Source organism: Gobio gobio (genome assembly GCF_949357685.1).
Source record: "Gobio gobio genome assembly, chromosome: 13".
NCBI lineage: Eukaryota > Metazoa > Chordata > Actinopteri > Cypriniformes > Gobionidae > Gobio > Gobio gobio.
In genome coordinates this window covers 13,662,619-13,677,674 of record NC_137106.1, presented here as the reverse complement: position 1 = coordinate 13,677,674, position 15,056 = coordinate 13,662,619, and the positions used below count along the sequence as shown (strand labels likewise).

Sequence of the window (15,056 nt, the reverse complement as noted above, 5' to 3'; positions counted from 1 at the left end):
AAATCTGAATTAAAGGGTTAGTTCACCCAAAAATGAAAATTCTGTCATTAGTTTCTCACCCTCATGTCTTTCCAAACCCGCAAGACCTTCGTTCATCTTCTGAACACAAATGAAGATATTTCTGATGAAATCTGAGAGCTCTCTGACCCCTCCATAGACAGCAATTTAATGAACACTTTCAAGGCTCAGAAATGTAGTAAAGACATCTTTAAATAGTCCATGTGACTCCAGTGGTTCAACTTTAATGTTATGAAGTGTCGAGAATACTTTTTGTGCGCAAAATATGATTTTATTCAACAATTTCTTCATGTCCGTGTCAGTCTCCTCCACAGTTTACGTTGGCCAGCTCCTGCATCAACATCACACGCAAGTGTCGTGGTGCTCACGTGAAAAGCATCGGCCAATGGTAAGCCGGCGTTCTGGCGTAGCTCTGACGTAGGGCGGAAGCGCTGCACTGTATTTACTACATCAACAGCGTAGGAGACTGACACAGACGTGAAGAAATTGTTGAATAAAGTTGTTATTTTTGCGCACAAAAAGTATTCTCGACGCTTCATAAAAGTAAAGTTGAACCACTGGAGTCACATGGACTATTTTAACGATATCTTTACTACCTTTCTGGGCCTTGAAAGTGGTCATTAAATTGCTGTCTATGGAGGGGTCGGAGAGCTCTCGGATTTCATCCAAAATATCTTCATTTGTGTTCCAAAAATGAACGAAGGTCTTACGGGTTGGGAACGACATGAAAGTGAGTAACTAAATGACAGAATTTTCATTTTTGGGTGAAATAACCCTTTAAGGGGAATGCAAAACAATACTGCAAGCATGTCTTAAAACTGAAAAGACATGTTTGATTGGTAATGCGTACAATACTTCATGAATTAGCAAGGCATCGCTAATAACAGCCTGAGCACAATACAGTCGATAGTTCCACCACACTGGGCTTCTGAACGCAGGGAGAACAAGGAATAGGACAGACAAGATAAAAATATACACAATCATTAAATCGTTTTCTCAGCTGTCATGTTTATACAGTTTGTGCTCAATGTGCCTTTATAAAACAACTTCTCTTTACGCAACAACAACGCACAACAAAAGCAAAATACAGGACACATCAGTCAATATCCAGAAAAAAGCAACAAGAGAAACATTTTTCCATGCCACAAGCTTCAGATGTCATCTCACGTTCAGACTTTTTCATTCTTTACTTTGTTTAATAAACACAAAAGGAGACATTTTCTGAACAGTCTTCACCAGTGCTGACAGGTTCACCAAGCAAAAGTGCCGAGTCGGGGGAAACAAGAAAGAAACAAGACAGCATTGTACAAATCCATGCAGAAAGCGCTTTCATTCTCCACTACGTTTAGGGTTGATAGTCGTTTGAACATGCTCACCGGATCATTATGGAAGCTATATTTAACCTTTACTCGTTCATCTGGGAGACACGTTATACTGGAACATCTATCTTTCTGCTGAAGGCCATGAAAAGCTTCCAAGAACAGAGAAATCTTATGTAAATCAACACGGAAATCCAGCTGAACAAACTACAGAGATAAAAAATAAACAAAGCAAAACAAACAAAAACGGAGAAAAAAAAAATAAAAAACTCAGTGTTGATATTTAGGGATTACAGTACCAAGACATAAATGCACTGGGAATATCATCTTTTTTTATAACAGTATCTTTTACCCGGTTTTGAAATCTCGCACGCGAACACACACACACCCCCCTACTCCTAATGGAGTATGGAACCCTCACTGGCCACGCCCCTCAAATTTCATCAGCCAATCACCTGCCTTGCATAGCACGCTTGACAGCTTCACTCCAGTGCTGATGTCATGGGCAGGTTCAAGAGACCGTCTTTAGTCTGTAGAGCTTCAGTGTGGTTCTTTCATCCATTCATCCTTTCCACAACTGCATTCAGTCAGGAGTACATCTCCATTTCTCCTCTCCTCGTTCTCTACAGAGAGGTGGAAGGGAGCTTTTTCACCCGTCTCTGCGCCAGGAATGAGGACTCGATGGGCTTCAGCTCAGGGGGTGGTTGGGAACTCTTCAGCGCTGAGTATGTGGCGGCCATCGCCCCCTGTGAGGAGAGAGTTGGTGAAGTAACAGACCATCATTTATATGTTATATGGTGCAGGTATGACATTACTTTGTAGGCCAAAATGCGGAATCGAGTTAGCATTTTAGCACTTCCGGTTCCGTTGTCCTGAATTCAATGGGGTTTTTGAATGGGGTTTAGGTTAAACGTTGAAATAAGGTCTGTGGTGAATACAGACTTTTTCACAGACTCATTATGCTCATAATTGTGCTCTTATAAACTATTCTAACTCAAACTTTCTGGGAAAATGTTTTTAGATAAAAACTGGAAGAGTTGTCGGAAGCTTTAGTGATGGTGAAGTTGAAATCGCGGACCGTGGTGTAATCAGTTTATAGCTTAACTTTAGTAAGGGTGTGAACCTACACTGGTCTCAGTTCGTTTCGATTACGATTATCATGCCGTCAAATGCAATTCAAGTTGATACCACAATGCACTGCATCCTCATGTATACAATTTTGTCAATAAATACAAGCAGTCAGATATTTGAACTGAACGTTTAAGTTTACCTGCCCAAAGAAAACACGCTTCTTGTATCAAACATCAAACAAAACTCAAGTCTGGGCAAAGAAGACAACAGGAGCATTAAGAACAAATACACAAAAGTAAAAACTAAAAGCCACTTCAGGAGGTGGTCTGGGCCTCATTAAAGTCAAAACTAAAGTCTAAATGCATCTGGTTGTTGAAACCACATAGTTAAATGTTACTCCTAACAAAAAAATATATGTGTGAGCGTGTTATGGGCTATATGACATGTTATAGTTAGTGATGCACCGAAATGAAAATTCTGGGCCGAAACCAAAAATTTTGGATGCACTTGGCCGGAAACCGAAATTGATGCCAAAAATGGCTTCTTTAAAAACGTACACACATATATATATATATATATATATATATATATATATATATATATATATATACACACTATATATATATATATAGATACACATATACATACATATACATATATATATATATATATATATACACACACACACACACACACACACATATATATATATATATATATATATATATATATATATATATATATATATATATATATATATATATATATATCAAACTTTTATTAAGTTACCGGTACATAAAATCTAAAATGTTTTTACAATAAATATAAATAATAATACCAAATAATATTATTCTTCAAGTTTTGTTCCATCAAATAAAATAGTTTTTTAAAAAGGTCCACAATTATCTGAATAACTGCACACAAAAATCACAGAATGGTTCTCATTAAGAACATGAAATGCTGCACTGAATAGTGTCTCACTATCTGTGCTGGTGCTTGGGGCAGATAAATACCTGCGTGCAATCCGCACAAGCAATGGAAAGCGGCCTTCGTTTTTGCGCGCCAGTAGTCAAGGGGATTGTCACTTCTGGCAATGGGTAGTTCAGCTGGATACGTCTCTATTTGTTCTCATAGCGCTTCTCTTGTTCTCATGCTTAATCTTTGATAGGCAGACACGTTATAACAGCTCGACCGTGAGTGAAACCTAAGTGCTTGTGCACGGATTGGAGGGGCGGGTGACATTCATTTTCGGTTTACGTTTTCGGCTGTTTTTTTTTCATTTCGGCCGAAATTTCGGTGCACCCCTAGTTATAGTCAGATATGACAGTGCTACTGCAGCACGCATCGCCACAGACGAGCAGATGAGTATCTCTTCATCAAGCCAACGCACAAACTACCGCAAATAAAAACGAAAGTAGGTAGCAGACGCTCAACACACAATCAAATTCATTAAAATGGTGGTAAAACACATTCTTTTGAAGGCTTGATTGTGTTTGTGGGGTGCACTGTAACATGTGTTCATGCTTCGTTTTAAAAAAAATTGCCTTATTTTTCATATATTTGACCTTTATTCTACACTGCTCTGTCCCTCCTTGTAAAACGGTCTGATGCTTTCCGGGTTGTATGAAGCCAGTCCCTCAAAAATACGCAGTGGGCTCAGATTGGTCAGCTGGCCCAGTGTGTTGTGATTCGCTAACCGCAGTGCACGTCGGAAACGTCACGCCCCTTACCGCCTGAATCAGACCCAGAACATTTGAGTGAAGATGATCGAGCAGAACCTGTTCAGTCCTCAAGAGTAAAGACTGCGGGTCTATAGTGATCGCTACTGAATGGCACTTTAACTTTTGTATTTTTAGAACGATTATAGCCAAATATCTGTCGCAAGAACTAACCCAAAACAAACACTAAGCACTGGCTTTAACTAGTAAGTTAGCCAAATCACACACAGAACCATGTTTAGCATGCCTGAAGATAAACAATACATAAAAGCTCTAATCAAAGAATCATTTACACTAATGCCAGGTTCGCTGTTGAGATTTTAACGTTAGTGTTTGTAACGTTAGATGTTCGTCGGATAACGTTAAGTATGAATGAGGATTTAACAGACTGGTTTGCAGAACAGCGTTGTCATCTGTTTACTTCCTTGCTACAACCTATTACAGGAAAACACATCGATGAAAAATAAATCAGACTTACAGGTTGTGGCCCGTAAACAGCTTCTGTTTGTAAATCCAGCTTTCAGGACAAGCCGTTGTGCATATCCTGTATTGAACTCGCGAAGTTTGTGGAAGTTTGTGTTGTCCTCCGTGAAATGTGCAGCGCGCGCGTCGTGCATCCACGCACCGGCAGTGTTTTTTTCACGCAGCTGACGTTGTGCAAATCTGGTATTGAAATCGCGAAGACGGTGGATGCAGGGAGCCCTGCGCGCGCCTGATTCCCCGCTGACTCAAACACACGTGCATATAACATGCTGTATGTTAAACGCTCTGCAACGCACCCCCTTCCCAAGGAAGGCTGAACAGAGCAAGTACCCCAGACCTGCAATCCGGATGAAAATAACAGCGTTTCTTCGGCATTGCGGCAAAAACACAGCCTACTAACGCTTCCCCGCGGCGATACAAAATTGCCTCGCCCCCCTTATTTCATATTCCCCGGAGGAGGGGTTTATGTAAATATTGGGCCTGGTGATGTCAGCAAAACCTGGGTGAATGTGTAGTAGTCCCTAGCGGCCGTTTGCTGTAGTCCTTAGAAACTGATTTCTTTAAAAGGAAATATCTCCCTTTGCTTTAAACTTTGAACGTTGTAACTTTGCAGATGTTGTTTATGCTCAAGCAGCAACATTACACGTTAGCTAAAGTTAGAATGGTGAAATCGTGGTTTACCACCCCTTTAAAAGTAAAGAAACTGAATTATCTTACCAGTGCTGTTGCCGCAATTTCTCTGCGGTCTTAGATTTTTAGATTAGCTGATTAATAAAATGCAGCTCGTATCTGTTGTTTTTGGTGGCGTGAACTCCATTAAATCTGCATATAGTGCAGAAATTGAAGATCGGATTTATACACGCACTCGCGTCCTGCCTCCCTCTGCTATTGTATGCTACCGCGACACAGCACGTACGTGACAAAAGACATCAGAAAAGAATCAGTAGCCTACATTATAATCAGTTATGCCCTATTACTGAACCGATACCGAATCATCCTCGCATCGGGATGCATCGTAGAAACGATTCATTTCGACACTCCTAACCTTTAGCTTTATACTTCCGGCGACTGCATTTAAACTTCAAAATGAATACAAAAAAGTTAATCTGTGATAATTATCTTGATGAACAAAACATGCAAGTATCAAACTTTAGTTGATTTTGTTGTGCTTGTTTTTAACAATAATCCAAAAGCCATTAGGGAAAATCCCAGGTTTTTCTTGAGGGAACCAGCGTGATTCTAATTTGCTGATTGGCCAACAAAGTGACGTCATAACTGCACCACTCTATAAGTGTAAGAGCCTCATGGCAGCGGTACCTTGACAAGCTTGGCATCTTGGTGTTGTAGCTGGCTGTTGGGAAGTTTGTCTCTCTGAACAATCCATGGATGTTTCAGGACCTGCATGGCTGTGAGCCGCTGGTGAGGGTCCACATGGAGCATCTTCGAGACCAAGTCCTGCATGGAAAAGCATGTGTGTGAGAAAATAAAATCCTGACAGAGAGGTTTGAATGGCTGTATGGATGATGGTGGGGTCATGGCCTACTTTGGCAGCATCAGACACCGCATCCCAGTTGCCTCCCGTCAGAGTAAAGCGGCCACTCCCTATCCGACTCAGAATATCTTCCGGAGTGTCTTCTGGTCCGTTGGCAAATGGCGTAAAACTGGAATGATTAAAAATCAGAGGAAAAAAGATTGTGGGTGTGTTTTCAGGTTTTATGTGTTGAAATTGAGAGTGCAATTTGTTTTAATAAGGGAAGATAATGTGTGTGTGTTTTTACCCAGCAAGCATAGTGTAAAGTAATACTCCAAGACTCCAAATGTCACAGCCCTCGTCATAGCCCTGTCTCTTCAGTACCTGCAACACAAACAATATCAGAACAGTTTTTGAGAGAAATAATAAACTCTACATCATGAAGACATTGCAGCGTAAAAACTGCCCTTTACTACTAATAATTCCTGTAGAGAAGACCACATAGTTCAATTTAATGTTTTTCAGTAACACTAAAGTTCAAAACAATGGGCAGACTAAAGTAGTAAAGGGAGGTGATTGGCAGTTTGCAGGGCATGGCCTGTGAGGGCTCTTTATTCCCTTAGGACAGTGGTTCAAAACTGGGGGGCAAGGCTTAGGGATAGTGTACAGTGGGCATTTTCACAAGTCTCACAGCAGACACACCCCTTGAAAAAGAGCATTCAAGCCAGAGGGCTAATATCAGTATTGAAAAAATGCCTTTTATTTCTAAATTCTGACATTTTTTAATGTAAAAACCATACTAACAATATAAGTACACCTCAGGAAACCTTATAAAATAATAAAAAAATCCATGCCATGGGACCTTTAACAGACAGTAGACAAACAGCAATCCACCGAAATCTATCACTCAAAGTGGCCACACAATTATGCAGAACTTTAAGGCTTAATATAATTCAAACGGATGAGTTAAAAACAAAAATCACCCCCCTCACAGTTGTCATGAAGGACAAAATTAGCTATATAGACCAAAATCACTTTTTGTACCAGGCTGTAAACATGTCTTTCTGCTGTAAAGTTGGGCATTTTAACATGGGGCTCAATGAGATTCTGCTCCCTTTTGGAGCCTGTCTCTAGCGGCCAGTCGATGCAGTTTAAGTCACTTCCGTATTGACAAAATCAAATAGAACCCACTGATGTTCAATCTGTTTGAAAATATTTTTCTCTACAAAAGGGGGTCCGGCAGAAAAAGTTTGGGAACCACTGCTTTAGGAGTAGGTGTGTGAGATTTCAAAGATTAAAGGAAACTGTTTATTGGTCCAAACAGCATTCTGTTGTGATAACTACCACTCACCTCAGGTGCTACAAAGTTGGCAGTATAGCACGGTGTCATGAGGAGACCGTTGTCTGCCCTTAGCTGCTTGGCAAAACCAAAATCACAGATGCGCAGAGATTCTGGATTTCCAGACTCATCGACATACAGAATATTACTGGGCTTCAGGTCTCTGTGCACAACCTGTAGGAAAACACAGGGGATCAAATACCATGCATTTTCCTGCATAACTCATCTACCTGCAATCTTTAGGTGCAAAACGCATTTATAAGCACCAAATATGAACTGTACCATTAAAGGGGTGGTTCCGTGTTTTTTTTCTAGGCTTGGTTGTGTTTATGGGGCGCAGTATAACATGTCTTAATACTTCTTTTTTTTTTAAACGCCGTATTTTTCTTATATTTTACCTTTATTCCACACCGCTGTCTCCACTGTCCTTTGAACGGCTCGTATGCTTCCTGCTTCTATGAAGCCCATCCCTCCGAAAAAAACGCAATGGTCTTAGATTGGTTAGATGGCCAAATGTAGTTTGTAGTTCTGCAACAGCTCTCCCTCTTTCGTAATGACTGCGACTTGGCCTCGCCCACTTTGCTGCGTGTTCGCGGGGAGGGTGTTTATGTTAATAGCAAAGGTTTATGATATCACCAACCAATCAGGCCATAACTGATTATAACACCAAGCTTGGAAGAAGCTTGTTGTAGTCCAAACCGGCCGTTTTTGTAGGCAATAAACTGCCATAACTTTAAAAGACAATATCTCCGTTTGCATTGAACTTTCAGCACTGTAACTTTGCAGATACTGTTTATGCTCAAGCAGCAACATTACACACTAACTAAAGTTTAAAAAGTGAAATCACATGCAACCACCCTTTTAATAATATAATAGTTATGAAAAAGACTACATTATAATATCAAATTTCAAGTTGAGTGTTACACTTGCTCTGTAATTGGTTAATTGTATCACTTGAAATATAACGTTTATTAACCCATTATATCTTAAAGGTGCAATGTGTAATATTTATGAGGATCTATTGACTGAAATGCAATATAATATACATAACTATATTTTCAGTGGTGTATAAAGACCTTAAATAATGAACCGTTATGTTTTTATTACCTTAGAATGAGCCCTTTCTATCTACATGGGTCCCCTTACAGGGAAGTCACCATTTTGCGCCGCCATGTTTCTAAAGTAGACCTAAACGGACAAACTGCTCTACAGAGAACTAGCTACTCTCTGCTGTCTCAGACGATGACATTTTTGTCCTGTGCCGGCCACTGTAGCTTCTCTATGTGTTTCGAAAGGGAGGGGTGAGCGGTGGGCAGTTGCAATTCGCAACCTCACCACTAGATGCCGCTAAAATTTACACAGTACACCTTTAAATAAGAGGACACCTTGAAGTAATTGGAAATGTGTTTAAATAAAAAGTCTATATTATATGAAATACTGTGATAAAATAAATGTTGTGTTACAATTGCCCCAATTTATATTAGATTGGGGGTAAGACTTTAAGGAAGAGTGGTTTAACGGAATTGATTTAGTCCATTTTTTCTCTCTCATTCGCAGCTATAATGCATGCTTTAAAAAGCTACAGTATAATATAATAAAGAACCCTATTATACATAACCCTATCTATTGTGGTTCTTTTGGGAAAGACATCAACATAAAAACTATTGAATCACATTAAATGTTGAAAACAGAGGAGAGGAGTAGAACAGAAGAGGGCCTAAGGAAGAGCCTTGGGGAACACTCTTAAAGAGGAAGGGAGAAACTAGGCTCTGTCTCAAGCTGGGAATCATAAATGACAGATTTCTGTTTTAGGGGCAAGTTTTTATCTACAAGTGTGATTGTGTTCGTCCATGCATGTTTTCTCACCCCTTGAGAGTGCAGGTATTCCACGGTTTTTGTGATAGTGTGCAGCACAGCACTAGCCTCTCTCTCAGAGAAAAACTTCTGCTTGAGGATTCTGTCCAGCAGCTCACCTCCTCGCATCAGCTCAGTGACCAGGTACACCTGCTTCCCATTATCATAGACCTGCAATACAACAGTTTTATTTCATTAAATATGGCGTGGTAGTATGTTTCGCTCTCTGTATTGTGCATATGTATACATTTTAAAATGAAGATGATTCCTGCAGACTAGTTAATTGTAGTGCTGTTAATGATTTGTTTTGAATGCTATCATTAAAGAGTTAATTCACCCAAAAATGAAAATTCTGTCATTAATTACTTACCCTCATGTTGTTCGACACCCGTAAGACCTCCGTTCATCTTCGGAACACAAATGAAGATATTTTAGTTGAAATCTGATGGCTCTGAAAGGCCTCCATTGGCACAATGCACGGTACACTCTCAATACCCTTAAAAGGTACTAAAGACGTCGTTACAAAGTCCATCTCACTACAGTGGTTCTACAATAACTTTATGGAGTGACGAGAATAGTTTTTGTGCGCAAAAAAACCCTAAATAACGACTTATATAGTGATGACGATTTCAAAACACGGCATCATGAAGCTTCGAAGTGTTATGAATCAGCGAGTCGATTCAGCCGTTTGGATCGCCAAAGTCACACGATTTCAGCAGTTTGACGGTTTGACATGCGATCCGAATCATGATTCGACTCACTGATTCATAACGCTTCGAAGCTTCATGATGCCGTGTTTTGAAATCGTCATCACTATATAAGTCGTTATTTAGGGTTTTTTTGCGCACAAAAACTATTCTCGTCACTCCATAAAGTTATTTTAGAACCACTGTAGTGAGATGGACTTTGTAACGACGTCTTTAGTACCTTTTAAGGGTCTTGAGAGTGAACCGTGCATTGTGCCAATGGAGGCCTTTCAGAGCCATCAGATTTCAACTAAAATATCTTCATTTGTGTTCCGAAGATGAAGATGAGGTCTTTAGTAAGTAATTTAAGTAACAAGTAATTAATGACCGAATTTTCAGTTTTGGGTGAACTAACCCTTTAATGTTTACAAAAATCAGTTTCATAGAGACATCAATAGCTGTATTAGTATCATTGATAATTAGCCTGGATGCCAAGCGAACTTAGCCCTGCCCACAACATTTGACGTCGGGAAGTTCGGTCTGGACTTGATCTGTTGTGGAGCAATTATACCCAAACAGAAGCTCCGGAAAAAATGGTGTTTGGGGGGTAAAATCTATGTTATTTTGGCAGGGTTGTCTGCTAAAATGTGCATTCCTGGGTCTAAATATCACATAATTGTGGTTGCTTCAACCCGCGGACATGGAAAAACAGCCCGCGGGAAAACCGCGGACTTGGCAACACTGTGTGCATTTGAGTTCTGTTGACATTTGACAACTAACGTTATGCGTCACTCCGTTGCTCTGATTGGTTGTAGGTCTATCCAATTGAGGTCTTTCCTGGTTCGGTTGAAACACGCCCCATAATCACAGCCCAACGGAGCAGTATCAGACTCATATTCTTACTAGAATTGAGTATGACAACGTCAGGCTAAGTGATAATGGCCTTCATTCATAAAAAGATGCTATTACAAATATTTAAGAAATACTGTCTTTAAGTTGTTTCCACATTAATTTGGAGAGTAACTGAAATTATTACAATATAAAAACTCCACTGTTTTTCATTGCGATTAATCGTGACCAATTACAGACACAATTACGTGACCGATTTTTTTAATCGATTGACAGCACTAGTTTATTGTGAATTGTTTAAGTTGTTGTACTTACATCCTTGAGAGTGATGATGTTGGGGTGCTGGCCGTATCTGAGCAGGATCTCAATCTCTTCGGATGGGTCGGTGTTTGTTTTATCAATCACCTATCAGCATTATACAGTAAATTATGTATTAGTCACCCGAGGACCACACGTATCTAAAAGCCCTTTTAGTGAACATAACCTTCATCTTTTTAATTATGACATTTTGTTAAAAGAGCATTCAAGGGCAAATGTATTTTATTTAAATGAAAAAATATAGATTTATATTATCTGAAATGCAGCGTTTTAGATTAATTATTTACTGAAGGCAGTATCCTCAAAAGTCACAGATCAAAGAAAAACATTTTCATTCATAGACACTTGTTTGACTTGAGTAAAATATTAAGACAATTTGAGGGAGTGAGTCTCTAACCTTCACTGCGTACTCTGTGTTGGTTGCTTTGTGTATGCAGCGTTTGCAGACAGAGAAAGAGCCCATGCCAATGTCCTCTTTCAGCACGTAACCGTCACTGAACAAGATGTTCTTACCGTGAAGCTGCTGCTTGGAGACAGGTACACAACGGAGAATAGAATATTAGAACAGCAACACAGATGTGTACACACACACACACACACACACACACACACACACACACACACACACACACACACACACACACACACACACACGTTTGGTTTTCATCTTTTATGGGGACTTTCCATAGGCGTAATGGTTTTTATACCGTACATACCGTATATTCTATCCCCCTACACTGCCCCTGCCCCTAAACCTAACCCTCACAGGAGACATTCTGCAATCTTACATTTTCAAAAAACATCACTTAGTCTGATTTATAAGATGTTTTCCTCATGGGGACCTAAAAATGTCCCCACAAGGATGAGGATTTCGGATATTGCTATCTTTGTGGGGACATTTTGTCGTGATGATTACCAGTCCACACACACACACACACACACACGGTTTACTATCTTTGTGGGGACTCTCAATCAATGTAATGGTTTTTAGACGGTGCAAACTGTATATATTCTCTCCCCTTACACTAACCCTACCCCTAAACCTACCCATCACACAAAACTTTCTGCATTTTTACATTTTCAAAAATAAAACTGATTTATAAGCTTGTTTCCTCATGAGGACCTCAATTTAGGTCCCCACATTGACACGAGTCCCCACGAGTCAGTCTATCCACCAGGATAGAAAAACATGAACACACGCACGCACAGTAGTTATTTTACACATAGACACAAACACTACAGACTCATTATTATTTCAAACTCAGTACAGATTATGCTGGATAACACAGAATATCACTAAAATGGAGTAAAGTCATTTGTTTTTTACAAGAACTACTACAATGCACTTATGATTACAGAAATCCTTTTCCACAAGTCGTATCCTTCATTAACATTTAACCACTGTATCATCTCCATTGAACTGTATTACACTCATTCTTTTATCCAGTAAATGAAAGTGAAAAAGGTAGAAATACTGCTTCCTAGTGGTCAGATAAATTCACTTAAATCCTAAATCATAGGATGACTACGGTTAAAGACATGGTTCTGAGGTAAAATCAAGCGGTGGGTCTAACCTCAAGTGATTTAATAGTGATATAAGTGAATGCCCCTTAAACAGTCCTTGCAGATATTAATGTCACACATATCTTTTCTGATATCTTTATGAGCATCACATAAAAGTTGCCGACTTGTAACTTGGCACAAAAACAGCATAATTATTTTCTGTGCTAATTGACAGCATTTTTATTTAACCTTCATTTAACCAGGAAATAAAACTCCAGGAGATTTAAAATCTTTTAAAAGAGGGTCCTGGCTAAGACAGGCAGCAAACTTAGTTAAACATAAAAACAACAAATACATTGATTTACATGTACAAAAATGTACACAAATCACTCAAAACAATTAAAATCAAGTAAATACGAGACCAAGTTCTTTAAGATACTGTAACTGGTTCCAATCATACAGACTTTCGGGATGATTAAAAGATAAACTTGTGAACTAAGACCATAATTCTTTACACTGTTTTGAATAATATGCTGCTAATAGTAAGTAAGAGGGAAGAAACCCAAAATAATTGTATACATAAATGTGTACCAGTGCTCGAGTCTACGGGATGACAATGCAGGCCATCAAACCCGAGAGTACAGTAAACAATGATGGGTAAGAGCTTTTGAATTAGAAATAAACCTCCATGATACACAGAATCCAATACCTATAAACAATGCTTAGGCGCCTGCATTAAGACTTTCACAATAATCCAACTCTGACAGAAAAGTAGCAGCTACCGATCTCTTCCTTGCATCAAAAGTAAGACAGGAATTAACTCTAAAGAAAAAAGCTGCTGAACATAAGGCCCAAAAGCCAGGGAATCATCAATTAAAAATCCCAGATATTTATATTGAGAAACTATTTCAATTATCGAACCTTGAAGAGTTGTAATTGAGCATGAGTTTGAGAGTGCAGACTTTCTATTTGAAAACATAAGTTTATCTCAATGCATGCTGAACTGCATTAAAATCAAATTGAAGATGGCTCAGCACCTGAACCAGCGTTGACGCAGAGGAGTAAATCGCCATATCGTCAGCATATAAATGAAAATATAAATGTATGATATTAATCCCAAATATTGTTAATATAAATAATAATGGCCTAAGGACCGATCCCTGTGGTACGCCGTTAGTCTTATTCAAAGTATACCACAGATTAAGATCCAACCCGTTAATATAGTCATGCAGCATCTAAAAGCTGAAGGGAAGTATCACAATGAGTTGTTTTACCTGTACCACAGGGTGTGGTGGGGGTTGAGAGGGCTCCTCTTTGCCTTCCTCCTCTAGCATCGCTGTGGCAACAAAGCTGAAGCCCCGGAAGAGCTGATGAGCACCAGCGCTGGGAGGAACGCCTGGGGAATCTGAGAACGGCCAAGAGCAGAGAAACCATGAAGCTCACACTCCCATTTCATTTTAGCTGCTGATGACATTTGAAAAATACGCCCAAAGCTCCAAATCTACTGTAGTGAGTGAGCGCAGCTTGAAGATCAGGAAGAAAACACAGACAGTTCTATGACTAGCTTATTCATGAAAAGACCATGGAAACTATTAAAGGGATAGTTCACCCAAACAGGAAAACAGTTATGTCATCCAAAGATACATTTGTTTCTTCTGTGTAAGAATCTTCATTCTGCTCTTTTTCATAAAATGAAAGTGAATGGGGAGCTTTCAAACTTATTTTTTACTGTATAAAAAATCTTGCTAGTCTTTTTGTGAATAATTATTTAAAATTTTGGCCGTCCCATACGCAGAGCTACTGTACAGATTCAATAGAATAGCTACAGTATGATATTTTTTTTGTCATTTTTGGAGTTTCACAGTCCCTGGTTTCCATCCACATGTATTATGTAAAAGAGCAACTTTATGCCAATCATTTTTCTAAACTCCTCCTTTTGTTTTTCACAGAAGTAAACTATCCTCAAGATGAGCTATCCCTTTATATTCCCCTATAGTTTGTTTTAAATGTCAGTTTAATCTCGCCATGGCCAAAAAAAAGACCTAATGAGACTGTTCACAGATCATAGATATGACCTCTCACCTTTAGGGGTTCGAGAAGTGAACTCCGAGTCAAAGTAAAAGGTGTCGTCAGGTCTGGCCACTGCTGGCTTGAATGGGGGTTTTATCTCTCGCCTGAAGAGTTTCTGGAAATGATTATACATTTTTTGTTGTTGCATTCAGCTTTAACTGGTGGGGAGGACGAGTCTGATTTGCAGTAATTTGAAGTACGATCTTACATTCCAATCAATTGTCACGTAGAATGAATGCCGTTTGATTTCTTCTGCTCCATCTGATCCAGATCCTGGTAACAGTTCAAGTATAATAAAACACTCCTTACTATGAAAATATACCACATTGAAATTACTTTAATGTCAAATCCATCAAT

The 15,056-nt window shown here is 39.2% G+C and overlaps 1 protein-coding gene across 4 annotated transcripts in view; it reads right to left on the bottom strand.

Annotated features, from left to right (window-relative positions):
• Positions 1-742: 742 nt before the first annotated feature.
• rps6ka1 (ribosomal protein S6 kinase a, polypeptide 1) overlaps positions 743-15,056 on the bottom strand; it is a 129,526-nt gene continuing 115,212 nt past the window's right edge. For all 4 annotated transcript variants that reach the window (XM_079833856.1, XM_079833857.1, XM_079833858.1 and 1 more), the window contains 11 exons: positions 14,908-14,972; positions 14,712-14,814; positions 13,904-14,034; positions 11,524-11,649; positions 11,124-11,213; positions 9,286-9,444; positions 7,432-7,593; positions 6,388-6,464; positions 6,153-6,270; positions 5,927-6,064; positions 743-2,083 (listed from right to left, as the gene is read on the bottom strand). In XM_079833856.1, coding sequence (XP_079689982.1) covers positions 1,961-2,083; positions 5,927-6,064; positions 6,153-6,270; positions 6,388-6,464; positions 7,432-7,593; positions 9,286-9,444; positions 11,124-11,213; positions 11,524-11,649; positions 13,904-14,034; positions 14,712-14,814; positions 14,908-14,972 — 1,292 coding nt within the window. In that variant the 3' untranslated portion in view covers positions 743-1,960. The remainder of the gene's footprint in view (positions 2,084-5,926; positions 6,065-6,152; positions 6,271-6,387; positions 6,465-7,431; positions 7,594-9,285; positions 9,445-11,123; positions 11,214-11,523; positions 11,650-13,903; positions 14,035-14,711; positions 14,815-14,907; positions 14,973-15,056) is intronic.